Raw genomic sequence first — 16,783 nt, 5'->3', positions numbered from 1 at the left:
GCCCTCAACCAATACCATCGTCGTCATTATCAGTGAACGTGTCTACCAACTCTGTTGTACGGTACTCTCTCGAGTGCTCAGTAGAGTGCCCTACCTACAGTAGGTGCTCAATAAATACCATTGATGATGATGATGCTCCTGCCACAGCCTTCATGCCCACTGTGGGCATGTGGGTTTTCTCCAACTCTGATGTAAATTTCTGTTTCCCTCTACCCACACGTCTCTGTTCTGTTCCAGTCCCCAGTTCTTTGATTCTTTCTTACTCCTCCAAGGCTTCCCCAGTCTGTAGCTCTCTAACCCCAGCCAAAGCCAGGCAATTGGAGTAATGTCATCCTGTCTTAATAAGCAAGTTAGCTGGAAGAGAAACATCAAATTGGAAATCTAATTAGTGGACTTCCAGGTAAAAGTGAAATTAGGGTCAGCTAATTAGGAGATTTTGTGGGTCTCGTAAAAGAATATGGAAGAGGGATAGTATACTTTGGATAGAATTAAATTTACCTAATATTATAATGGCCAAAGCCAACCAGGAATCCAAATTTTGAAGCTCTTTGAAAGATCCTTCCTAAAATGAAGATCTATTGGTTATATTAGATGAAGTCATTGCACATGTTACTAAAGGTGTTAAATCAATAACAGACTATCCAGAAGGGAAAATGTGTAGTTAATAACTTTGAAACAGCCAAATGTAAGTCAGAAAGCAAAGATAAGGAAAAGTAAAGACCAAGCCAGGCCCCCTTGATATATAAGTGGGTTGTTTTTTTTAAATTTTGGTGGGCTCTTAAGGTTGTCTGCCAATCTGTGGCTCATAATAATAATAAGAATTATGTACTATGTACCAGGCACTGTACTAAGCACTGGGGTGGATACAAGCAAGTTGGGTCGGATACAGTCCCACGTGGGGCACACAGTCTCAATCCCCATTTTCCAGATGAGGTAACTGAGGCCCAGAGAAGTAAAGTGACTTGCCCAAGGTCACCTAGACAAGTGGTGGAGCCGAGATTAGAACCCATCACCTTCTATCAAGCCCATGCCCCAGCCACTACGTCTTGCTGCTTCTATGAGCCGCAAACGTGGCTATGTGGCTTACAGTGTGTTTTGCAATGAAAAGCTGGTAACATATGCTAGGTAACTGAGCCCCCTTCTATTCTCCATCTACGCCCACTCCCTCGGAGAAATCCTTCGCTCCTACGACTTCAACTGCCTTCTCCTCGTAGATGATTCCCAAATCTCCAACTCCAGCCCCGATCTCTCCTCCTCTGCAGCCTCACATTTCCTCTGGCATTCAGGACATCTCTACTTGTATGTCCCATTGACACCTTGAGTTTAACGGGTCCAAAACAGAACTCCTTATCTTCCCACCCAAACCCCATCCTCCCTGTGACTCTCCTTTCACTGTAGACAGCAGCACCATCAGCAGCCTCTAAGTAGCTTTGGCGATATCCTCGACTGATCTTTTTCATTCAACCCACATATCCAATCTATCACTGAATTCTGTCGGTTGTACCTTCACAACACTGCTGGAATATGTCCTTTCCTCGCCATCCAAGCTGCTACGCTCCGATTCAAGCACTTAAAATATCCCACCTTGACTACTTGTATCTGCCTCCTTGCTGCCCTCCCTGCCTTCCATCTCTCCCCACTCCAGTCTACACATCACTCTGCTGCTCGGAACATTTTTCTAATAAAACGTTCAGTCCATGTTTCCCCATTCCACAAGAACCTCCATGGTGGCCCACCCACCTCTGCACCAAACAGAAGCTCTCTACCTTTGGCTTTAAAGCACTCAGTCCACCTTGCACCCTTCTATCTTACCTCACTGATTTCCTCCTACAACCCAAGCCACCCGTTTCTCTCCTCTAGTGCCAACCTCTTCACTGTACCGCAGTTTTGTCCATGTCCTTCCGCTGTCCTGGAACTCCCTCCACCTTCCTATCCAATCGATGTTTACTCTCTCCACCTTCAAAGCCCTGTTAAAGTCACATCTCCTCCAAGAGGCTGTCGCCTTATTTCCTCCTCTCCCACTCCCTTCGGCGTTGCTCTTGCAGTTCGGTTTGCACCCTTTAAGGCCTTGATGTTCAACCTTCCCTCAGCCCCACAGCACTCTGTACATCCTCAATTTATTTCTAATAGAGCCTGCATCCCTGTCTAGACTCTAAGCTCATTGTAGGCAGGGAACACGTCCACCAACTTGGTTGTAGCGTATGGTTCCAAGTGCCTAGAATCGTGCTCTGCACACAGGTGCTCAGTAAATACCGTGGATGAATTGATTGGTATCTGTAATTTATTTAGAGGTCTTTCCCCCCTCTTTCACTCATTTATTGAGCACTAATCCCCTAATATTTAGAAGCAGTGTGGTTCAGTGGAAAGAGCCCGGACTTGGGAGTCAGAGGTCATTGGTTCAAATCCCAGCTCTGCCACTTGTTGGCTGTGTGACTGTGGGCAAGTCTCTTCACTTCTCTGTGCCTCAGTTACCTCATCTGTAAAATGGGGATGAACTGTGAGCCCCACGTGGGACAACCTGATGACCCTGTTTCTCCCCCAGCACTTAGAACGGTGCTCTACACATAGTAAGCGCTTAATAAATGCCAACATTATAATTATTGTTATTATTATTTATGGAGTCTGCAAAAAGGGTTGGGTTTGATGTAGAGGGATCATGATTATAATTCCACAGTTGCTCAAGTAAACTTGTCCTTTCAAAACTCAGGGATAGATTCTTTTACCTCAGGTTGAATCATTTAAAGGTCCAGTGACATCTGAATGGAAAAGCCAAGGTGGGTGCCACTTGGAGATTGGACAGGAACCTTATTTTGTCAAGTCCTTTTTGTGCTCTGGTTTAGTCACGTTCCTTGCTTCCAACTAGTGTGAACCAAGGTGTTTGTGTCCTCGAGGCTCATTGGTAATTTATTTCTGTGCTTTGGAAAATGGTGTATGCTTTGGAGTTGAGGGAGAAGTAGCATCTTTTGATGGTATTTTATGGTATTTGTTAAGCGCTTACTTTGTCAAACACAATTCTAAGCGCTGGGGTAGGTGCAGGTTAATTAGGTCGGACACAATCCCTATCCCACATGGAGCTCACAGTCTAAGTAGGAAAGAATACAGATATTGAATCCCCATTTTACAGTTGAGGACACTGAGGCACAGAGAAGTTGAGTGACTTGTCCAAGGTCATAAAGCAAGCAATTGGTAGAGCCAGGATTAGAACCCAGGTCCTTTGACTTTCAGTCCCCTGGGTCTTTCCACAAGCCACATTGTGGAAGAAAGAGTTCCTTTGATCTCTCTGGCCTATGGTTTCAACTAGCATTTTTATGTGATGGGTTGAAAGAAAATGTCATTATTCTTCTGGCAGTTTTAGTTCCCTGCACGTACCTTTATCCCAGAAGAGTGGGTTGATGAAATTCTTTTTTTTCATTTTGGAGTTTTTGGACACACATAGCATGTTAAGAATGGTGATACTTTGCATCCCTATTTCGTTGAGATTCTTCCATTTCTGTGTGACTGCTGTCTAAATATGTTTTAGCACAACTCTGCACATGCCCACGTTGTTCAGTCAAGGCACATATTCCCATAGCATTAATTTTTCTCACTCCCTGGAGGAGGTTTGACAAAGAAAATTAAAATTTCTGTAAGCACAAACATATGAGTCAAACATCACGTATTCATTAGTGAGCTTAAGTTTTATCTGTGAACATCGGTTTGGCATCCTAGGAAATAGAGGCGCTTTCAGAAGTTACTTTCCATCGTCCCTGTCTTGCACAGCGGAAATACGTAATGCACGTGGTTGCAGGACCTGAATTGTTTGAAAAAATGTTTTTCACTCTTTTCTTTTTGTTTGTCCAGTCGGTCACTGTACCCCTTCAGTCTTCACAAAAATGTTTTTCAACTAAAAAATACATCCAGGTGTGAAACTGACAATACAGTGGGAGTCAGAGGACCTGGGTTCTAATGCCTGCTCTGACACTCGTCTGCTGTGTGACGGTGGCCAAGTCCCTTAACTTCTCCGGGCTCCAATCACCTCATCTATAAAATGGAGGTTAAGACTGTGAGCCCCACATGAGACATGGACCGGGTCCAATGTTATTAGGTTGTATCTACCCCAGCACGTAGTACAGTGCCTGGCACATAGTGAGCCCTTAACAAATACCACTAAAAAAAATACGACTGGTTTTTGTGAGGAACTAAGTAAAGTGTTGTATTCTTATTGAAAACAATGCGACATGTTTTCAGCAAAATTACTTTGGTCAACTTGCTATTTAGATTCCTTTTTAAAAACTCGGCCACTTTTAGAAATCATTTGGGGGAATCCATTCTGGATTGTAACAGATAATAAGCTGCATGCAAACGTTTTCTAGTTGACGTAGGGAAGAAATACTTCGTGACTCATTCCCAATTATGATAGGATATGGATCTACTTAGGCTCCTGGCCCATGTGTTTGAGGGAAAGAACATTGAGAGTCAGCTTTTACTTCATTGAAAAATATTTTATTTCTTAGGTTTTTGTTTGTACTCACTCTGTGCCAGGCACTGTTCCAAGCACTGGGGTAGGTACAAGCTAATTAGGTTGGATGCAGTCCCTGTCCCACATGGGGCTCACAGTTCCCATTTTATAGATGAGGTATTTGAGGCACAGAGAAGTTCAATGACCTGCCCAGGGTCACCCAGAAAACAGCACAGCTGGGATTAGAACCCAGGTCCTTCTGTCTCCCAGCCCTATGTTCTGTCCACTAGGCCCTGCCTTTCTATATAATAATTCTGGGCATGTCACCTCCCCTTCCTCAAAAATCTCCGGTGGTTGCTTATCAACCTTAGCATGAAGCAAAAACTCCTCCTTCTTGGCTTCAGAGCTCTCCATCCCTTTGCCTCCTCCTACCTCACCTCCCTTCTCTCCTCCTCCAGTCCAGCCCGTACACTCTGCTTCTCTGCCGCTCACCTCCTCACTGGCCTCGTTCTCGCCTGTCCCGCCATCGTCCCCTAGTCCACGTCCTACCTCTGGCCTGGAATGCCCTTCCTTCTCTATCTGCCAATCACACTCCCCCCCCTTCAAAGCCCTACTGACGACTCACCTCCAAGAGGCCTTCCCAGACTAAGCCCCCCTTTTCCTCAGCTCTCTCTCCCCTCCCCATCGCCCCGACTCACTCCCTTTGCTCTCTCTACCCCTCCAACAACACTTGTGAATATATGTACATAGCTATAATTCTGTTTATATTAATGCCTGTTTAAGTGTTTTGATGTGTATATATATAACTCTATTTGTACTGATATTGATGCCTGTTTACTTGTTTTGTTGTCTGTCTCCCCCCATCTAGACTATAAGACCATTGTGGGCAGGGATTGTCTCTCTTTATTGGTGAATTGTACTTTCCAAGTGCTCAGTACAGTGCTCTGCACCTCGTAAGTGCTCAATAAATACAATTGAATGGATGAATGAATGAATGCTTCTCTGAAGGTGTTCATGATATTGGGAGGAAGGATGTATTAAAGCCCCAAAACTGCCCCTGCCATCATCTTCTCAGCCAGTAAATAATACTATTGCCATCCTTTTTGCAGATTCCTTTGTAAGAATCCATGGAACCTGACCTTTTATTTTATTTTTTTTACATTTAACAAAGTTAAAACCTAATTTCACCTTTAAAAAAAAAGGAAGCCAAAATTACAAACTTTTTTTTTAACATCTGAAAAATCCAGGTCCCATTAACACCCTGCTTTACCCAGTTAGTTATGGAAAACAGATCAGATTATGGAGAACACCCAACCGTGCCATTGTGGAACAGTGTCAGGATGTTAATGAACATCCCAGGGCAGCAACATACACTTATTTATTGCCAGAGCCCTAAAGAAAGCCAGGAATAGTTTAGGTAATCAAAATTAGAGTAAGTGATCAAAATCTCCAGTGAGCCTTTGCTGACCAGTTCAAGAAGGCAATCCGTGCAGCATCATGTAGTATGGACTGCTTGTTGTATTGTTGTATTGTACTCTCCGAAGCGTTTATTACAGTGCTCTGCACACAATGAATATGATTGAATGAATGAAGTGGGGAGAGTCTAGGGGCAGGAAGACAGGTGAGGAGCAACCTGGCCTATTGGAAAGAGCACAGGTTTAGGAGCTCGGAGACTGCACCTGAGTCTCACCGCAGCCCTTGGTCTTCTGGTAACTTTTGGCAGCAAGTTCCTTAACCTCTTGGGGCTCAACTTCCTCATCTATAAAATGGGGGTGAAATAGATTTTGAGCCCCTCATAACCTCGTACTCACCCCAGCACTTAGCATGTGGGGAGTATTTATTAACTTTGCGATCTGAGAAGAGCTTTTTCCCCAGAGGAAGGGCTGAATCCAGTTGATATTGTGTAGGAAGAACTGGCAGGGATTGGCAGTAAATTGAATGCGAAAAATGAGGAAAAACGAGTTGAGGGTGACACCATAGGTTGCCGGATTCTGGGACCTGGGGGACGAGGTGTTTTCCACTGGGAGGGAAAAGTTAGGAAGGGGAATGTGTTTAGGAGGAAAGATGAGAAATTTTCAGATGTCAGCGGGACATCCAAATGGAGGTATCATGGAGGCAAGAGGACACCCGGGATTGCAGGTTAGAGTAGAGGTCAGGGCTGGAGAGGTAGATTTGAGAGTTATCTGCATAGGCGAAGCCATCTGAATCCTTGAGAGAGGAAGTGCAGAGCAAGAGGAGAACAGGAGAAGAGCCTTGGTTGAGGACAAGGGAGGTGTCTAAGCTTTGCACTTTTTGTAAAATCAAAGCATCATCTCAAAGTGCAAGAGCACTGTAAGAAATACTGGTACTGAAATTCAGTAGTGCTTTTGGGAAAGATAACTAAAACCAGTGTTATAATCATTGTGGGCAGGGAATGTCTCTGTTTATTGTTGTATCGTACTCTCCCAACCTCTTAGTACAGTCCTCTGCACATAGTAAGCACTCAGTAAATAGGATTGAATGAATGAACGAATGGGATAATCACTGTATATTCCATACCGTGCTTTGCTCATAGTTGGCTTTTACTATATATACTAGAAAGGAACTCAGGTTTTAAATTTTGCTTTGGATTGCAGGTTTGCTCTGCTGAGTCCAATCAATCCATGGTATTAACTGAGCACTTATTGGGTGTCAAACACCATATTAGGCGTATTAGAGGTTGAGGGGATCAAGTTGCAAAATTCCAAATGGAAGCAAGAATGAGTTTTGGGTATAACCGGTGATTAAAGGTTAATTTCTGTGCATTTGTGGCATTTCCATTTAAAGCAGGTCATCCATTTTATGCCGGGGGGTGTCTAGGAAGTTTAATCTGTGATATGGTTTATAAGTGGTAGTAAGAATTACTATGTGCCAAGCACAGTATTAAGCACTGGGCTAGATGCAGGTTAATGAGTTCGGACGCGGTCCCCGTCCCACTCAGTTTCTGATCTCAGTGCATCACTTGGTCACTTCTAGCAGCACAGATTGAATCCCTCCCCCGTCCCTACCCCCCAAGAATACTGAAAATGAATTCCCTCAGAGTCCAACCCACATCTCACTGTTGTGAGGGAAAAAGGGAGCTATGAAGAAACCTCATATGTTGGGGGTAGGGTGGGGGCTGCTCAGCCTCGGCCACCAGTGGTGCAGTAGTCATCTGTAAAATGGAGATTAAGATTGTGAGCCCCATGCGGGACAACCTGATTACCTTGTATCTACCCCAAAGAACCACCTTGGGGGCTTGCATGGTGGAAGATTCAGCAGGAGTGTGGAAAATAACTAACCGCATGGCTACCAGAGTGGCTATCCTGGCAACCACCTGCTGGCCTCGAGTGCAGGGATCAAGTCTGCCGACTCTGTTCTACTCACCCAAGTGCCTGTCAATTGGTGGTATTCTTTGAGGGCCCACTGTGTGCAGAGCCCTGTAATAAGCACTTGGCGAGCATGGTGCAATAGAGTCGGTAGAGACGATCCTTCGCCTCAAGAAAGTTAGAGTCTGTAATTGGTCTGTGGTGTGATGGTACCAAGAGTCAAATGCCAGGAGCATCAGCACCTTGGTGCCCTGAGTGGACTCGGTACATGTAATTCGTGCTGGAGTTGAACAGTGTCTTACACCCCTGCCCGCCTATTTGCCTGTTACCCTCCACGGCCCAGTAGGAACTCGGCTGGCAAGGAAGAGAGAGCGGGAATGCTACCAGGACAGACACTAGCACGCTAATGAATCCCTCGGCACAAGTTCCTGGTCATGCAGTCTTCCCGACCTGGTCGAGGCCCGCTGACATTTAGAATGGGAGAGTCCACTGTAAATTAGGTAACCTGTGTCTTCTGTCTCCTTTACAGCCCACTATTTGTAACGTGGAAGATTGGTCGAGATAAACGATTGCGTGGATGCATAGGTACTTTTTCTGCCATGAACCTGCATTCAGGACTCAGGGAGTACACACTTACCAGGTACAGGTCCATTTTCATAATCTCTCTTTCTTCCTTCACATCTCAGGAAAGCAGAAGCATAAAGCCGATATTTTGTAGCTTCCTTGCCGTCGAGGGTTGGCTAACGTTCGAAACCCCGAAACCCTAGACACTTTTACTTTTGTCTGCGCTTGACCCACCTTTGGGGTTGTTGTTCCACAGTCAGGCAGCACTCTTGAATTGCGATCCGCTCACCTTACCTACTCGGGCCTAGTAGTGGGAGCAAATCTGGGTCCCTCCTTCCGGTGGACAATTGCCATTCGATGTTCAAACTTGGGATCAAAAGACCAGGTGCCTTTTTTTTTTTCCCCCCGGAGGGCCAAAGTTTTTTCCTCTTAGTGGCAGCTGACATCCTCCCCTCCTCCCTTCAGAGTCTTCAATTCGGAATAGCTTTAGCCTCCCAGTTTAGATCCTGTACTTCTAGTTGAGGGCCAGGCTTTTGAACTTGAAGGAAATAATTCTGCCTTGTAAAAGCATGATCATTTGTAGCTGCTGTTCACCCACTGTGCCTCTCAGGAGCATTAGTTTATTTCATCTTACACAATGGCAAGCTAACGAGTGCCTCGGGAGAGTCAAAAGACCCCGCGCTTGGTTGCTGATAGTCTGGGTAGCTGCTGTGCCATCTGCTGTTCTGTTCAAGTTGAGATTTCCAGCAGATCTCTGGCTTCAAAGTAATTCACCCAAGGCAACAGGTGATGGGCTTTCCTGTTACTATTAATATTGTAGGGTGATTATTCTCCCATTCAATTTATAGAGATAACAAGTAGGCAGTTTGGACCCAGGACTGTTAAAGGAGGGAATAATCTCACTAGCTGACTTACTTGGGGTATTTCGCTTCTCTTTCGCTTTCTTCATCTGTTCATTTGGGTTAACCATATATGAGCTCCATATATATCTATATCTATAAAAACCCGCTTTAGGCTTATAGGAGAAAAGGTGCTTTGCAGATTCAGTTTAGGAATTTAAGTAAATATGGCAACTTGTGTTCCTACTCTATTTTGATGTCAGTGCCCCACATTCCTAGTTATTCCTAGTGATTTATAGGCCATAGGCCTCCCCTAGGAATTTGTCTCATAGTTTTTTCGGTCTTCTACATTCTTGCAAATTTAGAATGGCCCAGTTTAATTCTGGAATATACACGCCCAGGACTAAGAATGTAGTTTGTAACTGCAGTGACTGAAAGAATATTACCCTTGCATATGTAATTTTATACATATATTTTAAATTGCAGATTCAAGTTAGGACTTCAACTTCTTAAAAGAAGAGCCACTGAGATCAGAGATGAAGTTGGAAAGATTTGGTAGTACCTATAAAGTGCTCAGTAAATCACAAAATGTACTGTGGGTTTTGAAGCACAACTGATGCGCGGATATTGAAATACTGCAGCATATGAGTTCTTTTATCACGAAAAAGATCAAATGCAAAAAATCACTGAAGCATTAATTTAATGATCTTTTCTACTCAGTTCTACTCAGCAGCGTGGCTTAGTGGTAAGAACACAGGTTTGGGAGTCAGAGGTCTTGGGTTCTAATCCCGCCTCCGCCACTTATCTGCTGTGTGACCTTGGGCAAGCCACTTAACCTCTCTGTGCCTCAGTTCCCTCATCTGTAAAATGGGGATTAAAAGTGTGAGCCCCACGTGGGACAACCCGATTACCTCGTATCTCCCCCAGCGCTTAGAATGGTGCTTGACACATAGTAAGCGCTTAATAAATACCATAATTATTATTATTATTTTAAGGATTCTCCTTTCAGAATGAACATTCCCTCCCAGCAGCCTAACAGTTTCATTAGATCACAATCTCAGCGGAATGTTTAAACCTAGAAAGAATGACCAGGGGTAGGTGGGTTCGAACAGAGCTAATTTAGGTAAATCACCATCTTCTGAGTCTCCGGAGTTCATGGCCCAAAATAAGAGGCCACCCAAAGTGGCCTCAGAACGTAGCAGATGAAAGAAACAAAGCCCTTTTGGAGGTGGTTATCTCAGCCTGGCTGAGCTAGATTCCTTTTAGTTGGAGATGGTGGTCTAACATTTTGGAGCCCTAGTGGGCTAGTTTTTATCACGGTTCTGCCGGTGGCCTTCCTTCGGCTTGTTTGAGGGTGGTGAGCGGGGCATGGTTGCGGTGTTTGTGCTGCCAAAATAATCCTAGAGCGTCCGCCAGGTCAAAATTGGACCCTTGGGAAGACAAGGCCCCTTATTCATGCATGACAGGCGGGGAGTATGGGTGGGATGTGGTAACCCAGCATTTTTACACTTCATAAATTCTCACTGGTGGAAGTTGCCTAAATTGTGAGGGAAGAATGAGACCCATCTTGCCAGGTGAATGAGTCTGGTTCCTAAATCCAAGTTTCTAAAGAAACTGCCCTGTCCTTCTCCAGGCAGGTCACAAAGCGACTCTGGATCAGTTGTTCAGTGGACCAGCTTAAAAATCTTGGCCCAAGTTTTGATCTCTTGTTTTCTCATTATAGCTTGTGGCTCTTCCAATTCATTTCGGTACCTTTTTCCTCGCCATAATGTGCAACTTGCCGAAAATCCAACATAACACATTTTTACAAGTGCATATTTTGCCTCGTCTTCTTTGTTGATTTGAATCCTGTTATTTCACGTGAAAACAGGAGTTAAGTTTTTAGAAGGAGTGAAGGGGGGTATTGTGCTGTTGGTTTTAAAGTTTTAGGATTTTGACCTACTTTTGACATCTCCCCTGAGTAGTGGGCAGAAGATTATTTCAAAAACCACAGTTATACTCACCTATCCCAAACGTTTTGCAAACTTTCCTTCTCCTCGAATATATAAAATAGGTAAAATTAAACAGTGACCTAGATTCAGGATTGCATGCCCCACCTTATACATGTAAACAAAATGTAACTCTGATGATAGAAAATTACATTGTTTTTGCAGTTCCAACAGGAGCATTTACTAAGCGCAAAAGCAGGTTGCCTTAACAGTTCAGAGGCAGTTGTTCACAAATTCTTGTCAGCAGTAAGAGTAAGATTTTGGCACAGTCTTTAAACCCCTGAAAGTGTAATAAAAAAGAGTTATACAGACTTAGGTGGTTAGGAAAAATCATATTGGTAATTGTATAAAGGAAAGAATGCCCCCCTGATAAAATACATCAATTTAAAATTTGAAAAATAATATTGATTTTGCATCTCCATCAAAAAAAAGAGAAATGGAAACCAATTACATCGACAGTTATTGAAGTCTGGTCATCCAAACTCAAACCCCCATAAATAGGAAACCATGCAGTTTGACCCAGATGGTTAGGGGGACAAAAAAATTGAAAGAAATGGCTATTTTGGGGCAAGGTAGGTAGGAGAGAGGGAGAGTTTTGTTAATTAGTTGGTGATTCTTGGCCCATAAGTCTGATTAGCTAACATGTAATTTGCCTTTTTGGTGTTCACTTGGGTTCTTACATGTTCCTTTCCTTTCTCTGAGTGCTTAACCCTTTTCAGAAAACAGTGCCATGACTGTTTATAGCGTATTAGTCACTTAAAGCTAACTTCCAAAGTGATGTATATTTTTACCGCAATATACTAATGACTAAAACAATGGATTAGTGTAAGTTCCAGTGCTAGAATTGTACTCTCCAAGCACTTAGTATAGTGCTCTGCACACAGTAAGCACTCAATAAATACGATTGAATGAATGATAGAGGTTGAAGCAGAGAAATAGATATGGAGAAAGTTCTGGCAGAGTAGAGGACAAACAGGAGAACACAGAATAATGGCTAGGGAGTTGATTAGGTTTTAGCAGCAAACTTAAGGTCCTCGCTCCCTGGATTGATTGTAAAGTCCTCAAGAGCAGGATCAGGTCTCAACTCTGCTGTACTCTCCCAAGCACTTAGCACAGTGCCTCGCACACAAAAGGTGATCAGTAGGTACTACTGATTAGTGCTCAGGACCTCTGCTTGAAGGAGAAATGTATTTGCTATACACAAACCCCCTTTCATCCATAATTTTTAAAATGCTCTTCCAATCCTAAATGTCCTTTTTGTATAGATGAAGTTAAGTGATCTACCAGCAGTCAGGCAGTTGGGCTAAGTGCCAGAATTGTGCATCTTTTTTCTGAAAATGAAACAGGAGTGGAATAAGTTGTGTGGCTGGTGACTACGTGCATCCAGTCAGTGATGGTGATATTTATGATAAGCTCTAACTATGTGCCCAGCACCATGCTAAGCACTGGGTTAGATCCAAGATAATCAGCTTGGATACGGTCCTGTACCCAGGGAGCTTGTGGTCTTAAAGGGAGGGAAGAATAGGTGTTGGATCCCCATTTTATGGCAAGGAAACCAAGACACAGAGACATGGAGTGGTGGAGCCAGAACTGGAAACTGGGTCTTCTGACTCCCAGGCCCTGCCCTCTTTTTTTCCTAGGCCACAGCCCCTTCTGAAATGTGGGGGTCGCTTTACATTCTCACAGAAAAAACTCATAAAGGGGAACACCTGCTGTAGTGCCCATCTGTCCCTGGGCCGAGCGCATGCCTGCACACGCAAGGACCGTGAATTCTGACACCACGGCCGGCTCTATCCAAACAGGCTTGCATTGACAAATGTTCCCTAACTCTTTAAATGACATTCCAGCCAAAACATAGAGTGAAAGCACATTATGGTGGAGCTGAGTGTATGATGGTTTTAGAATATTTAAGAGGGAGCAAGGCAAAGCACGCTCAAAAAATGAGAAACACTCTCTCATTCTCAGAAAAAAAAAAGGACAAGACTCCCAAGGAATTGGCTGCTAAATTACCCAGCAAGATAGAGGTCTCTTTCTTGCATAAATTCAGCCTGATGGTTTATGTTGAAATCTCCTGATTAGTGAATTAGGTGTACTCTCTTTTTTGTTATAAAGAGCAATGTGCCTAGCCTTCCTTTCCTCTAACCCTCTTCATGGTGCAGAGACCTCCTGACACTCACTTTTTCAGCTGCAGGCTGAGATATGAACTTCATTCAGAAGCTCGTAGCTACTGCTGGGACCACTTTCTCAAGAGACGCTGATAACTGAGGTTCGTTCTTTTCTCCATGGAGCAGGGTGTCGGCACAGTGGTATACCCGATGGTCTCAATTCTAAAAATAAATTTTGAATCGAAGGCTGGATTTCTTTTCTAATCACTCATGATCATGACATGGAATATTAGATCGGTCAGGTTCCTTTGAGGTAATTAGAAGGCTGATATACTGTGATAAACTCAATTTTGCCTGAAGTGGATTTTTCAGTGAAATTTATAGATATAGCGGAACAGAACATGTTGAAATCCATCTTTGCTTTGAAATGTTTCTGTGTCTAAGATGCTTTGTAAAGAAAGAATAACCAAGAAAATTGAAAGCAAGTCTGCCCTCATCTTTTGTTTCTTGGGGTTGATTATTTTGTGGCCCCACCAAGCCCCGATTGTCTTTTGACCTCAAAACACCATGACCCTTTCTACCCATGCCCTCCTTAAAAAAACAAAGGTCGCCTGTCAGTTTAATTATGATCTTGATGGTAAGATCAAGTAACCCTGATTATGGAAATGAATGGAGGGTGATTACTGTAATGAATAGAGAATCTGACACACTTTGGTCTTCTCACCGTGATCAGTGTAGCTCATTCTGAAGACACCAAAGCAGGCTGTTGTTGAGCCACTCTGGCAGGCGATCTGAAACTTTCACAGTTAAAGTCAGTGGATATACAAATATTATACACCATTTCATGTCACTCTTCATTTTCCGTAATGCTCAGGTCTTTGCGCAAGCATCTGTGGTGGAGTAGGTCCCGGGCTTTCAACTGGAACATTTGGACACACAAAGACCGATAAAGATTGCTTGCTGTAAAACTTTGAGTCTTATAACTGGGGATGGGTTGGGAGCTGAGTGTGGGGGATGTGGGGCAGTTGAGGTGGGGAGTGGAATCTGTCGCATGGCAGTTCATGGTGATGGGGTAGCGAGGGTTTGACTCAATCCTCAAAAAAGTGAAAACCCTTATTTTAGTGAGTGGCTTTAACCTTCCTTCCCCATCACCTTTGGGTATTGGGTTGGGCAGAGGGTGGGGGTTATATGATTCTGTACAGAGGCATGGGCAGGAAGAGAGGAGAGAAGAGAAATTCAGGCCGTAAATAACCCCCCAAGTGTGAAGTCAGCCCTGTAGTAATCTAGAGTTAGTTGAATTTGTAACACAGCTCAGTCAGTCAGTGGTATTTATTGAGCGCTTACCATGTGCAGAGCACTGTACTAAGCACTTGGGAGAGCACAGCACAACAGAGTTAACAGATAAGTTCCCTGCCCAAAATGAGCTTACAGTCTACAGCCTCACCTCTATAGTCATGGGCATAATGGTAGAATCCAGTTATAGCTTTGTTTCTTAGTAATCAGTCAATCAGTGGTATTTATTGAGCTCTTACTTTATGTAGAGCACAGTGCTAAACACCAATCCAGGTGAGATGGTAGGTACGATCCCTTCCCACGAGCGGCTTCCAGTCTAGAAGGGGGCAACTGTACTAGAAGATCAAGGGAAGCCAGGTCCTGGAAAATTCATTCCACATTGGGTGTAAGCTTTAGGGCATGATCTGTCTTTTGGTCACTGTTAGGGAGCCATTCATTTTCTTAGTGGCGGTCTTCATCAGCAATAGCTTTCATCAAGCCCTTCTTGTATGCAGGTGCTTGGGAATGTATGCTAGAAGTCAGAGACACAGACCCTGCTCTTAAGGACTTCCAGTCTAACGGGGGAGAGATTAACGGACACCAGGACCATTAGGTAAAAAAAAAAAAAGCAATGAAAAAATTGGAACAACTAGATAATTAGACACGTACATGAATGCTGAGCCAGCTGGGGCATTATAGAGTGTGTCTCCGAGGCGGCAACTCGTCTCGGGGCTCAGCAGACGGGGAATAGTGTGTCTCGGTGAATTTGAATGGAGAGGGAGTTGTGTGCGGGAAAGAACGTTGTGAGCCATGGGGCAGGGCCGGGGAGTTAACCGGTTGGCTTGATCCCTGGAATGATGCTAGGACCGAGTTCTTTCTGTGTTATCGCCTGTGTTCTTTATCACATCAGTCAGCAAGTCACTCAGTGGTATTTATTGAGCGCTTACTGTATGATTACACAATCCACCCCTAGGGCTATCAACTGTCTGCTCCCGGTCACATTAGAGAGGGTCCAGTCCAGTGTCCTTTGGTGGATCAGGCCACCAGTGAGTGATAGGTAAGGAATTGAAAGCAACCAAAAGTCGACTAGGCAATGGCTTGCCTATGGATTTTAGGCCCACACTGAGATTTAGCTCCCGTTCTTGTATTCTGCTCCCACCTGAACTCTACACTAACCTCTTGGTTCGTTGACCCCATTTGGTAATATCTTGCAATTGGAATTATTGCATTTAAGCATTTAACCAAAATACTCAGTTTAGCCTATCTGTACTTCACTTTGAGAAAAGTTGCAACCCTCTGCTTGCCTAACTCCTCCCCTCCACGCAGCAGAAAACGTTAAAAAAGTTCCTTGGGCCCAAAAAAAAAAAGTTTCTGGGCTTTTGGGCCTACATTGTGATTTATTTATAAGCCCTTAGCACTACCCAAAATGTGATGAGAGACATACATTTCAAACGCAGAAATGAACTTGTGAATTAAAAAAAAACCCAAACTTCAAAAATTTGGCTGCAAGGAAGCTAAAAAGATTTTTAGGTCGCCAGCAGGAAGTTGGGTTACCAAGTGACTTTTGAAAAATGAAGGGACTTGAAAATTATGATTTACAATCCCTTCTCATTTTACCTGTTATAGATAATTCATATCTGTGTCACTTCATTTTGGGCCTTGCCCCCTTTTCTGAGAATTACTGCTCTTGCTCTGCTTTTTTTCAGTGAGCAGAATTAGATGGTGTGTCATCTTGAACAGTGGGGTGAAATTTCAGAATATAAATGTTGAGTAAAATAATTATCGTAGTAATGGGATTCTAAAATAATAGAATTTGTATTTTGAAATATGGTGCTTTTATCCGAACAGTCAAGAAACATTTTCAAAGTAAGCTCTGGAACTGATTCTGCTAAATTGAAGGTGGAAAATGTGGGGTCCTTTCAGGGCTGGAAAATTCTCCAGTTGAGATAAACGATATCCTAGTGATCTGAGGGAATTTATGGCAAAGATAAGAGGTCGTGTCCCTATTCATCAATATCAATTTTCTCATATCTATTTTGCATCTGCTAGAAATGTAAGCTTTACCCCGGGGAACAAATGTGGTGTTTAAAGGACTTAAATATTTGATTGTTGGGCTTCTTACATAGCTGTTCGGTTTATGATTGATTTGTGTTCACTCTCTGAGTTTGAGAAAATGTTTTCAGGCATCTCCGTAAAATTGGGAAGCAGTACTGTGAAAGTAATAATGGGATGCTAGGGCTACCTCAAAAAG

At 43.5% G+C, this 16,783-nt stretch overlaps 1 protein-coding gene across 2 annotated transcripts in view; it reads left to right on the top strand.

Moving 5' to 3' along the window:
* AMMECR1 (AMMECR nuclear protein 1) overlaps nt 1-16,783 on the top strand; it is a 116,883-nt gene that overhangs the window by 46,839 nt on the left and 53,261 nt on the right. The window contains exon 2 of one of the 2 annotated variants that reach the window (XM_029067393.2): nt 8,294-8,404. The exons of the other annotated variant lie outside the window; for it this stretch is intronic. Within the exon in view, the coding sequence (XP_028923226.2) occupies nt 8,294-8,404 (111 nt within the window). The remainder of the gene's footprint in view (nt 1-8,293; nt 8,405-16,783) is intronic. 2 annotated transcript variants of the gene reach the window in all.

Source organism: Ornithorhynchus anatinus, chromosome 6 (assembly GCF_004115215.2).
Source record: "Ornithorhynchus anatinus isolate Pmale09 chromosome 6, mOrnAna1.pri.v4, whole genome shotgun sequence".
NCBI lineage: Eukaryota > Metazoa > Chordata > Mammalia > Monotremata > Ornithorhynchidae > Ornithorhynchus > Ornithorhynchus anatinus.
The sequence above is the reverse complement of the archived record's forward strand: the minus strand, read 5'-3'. Positions and strand labels throughout refer to the sequence as shown.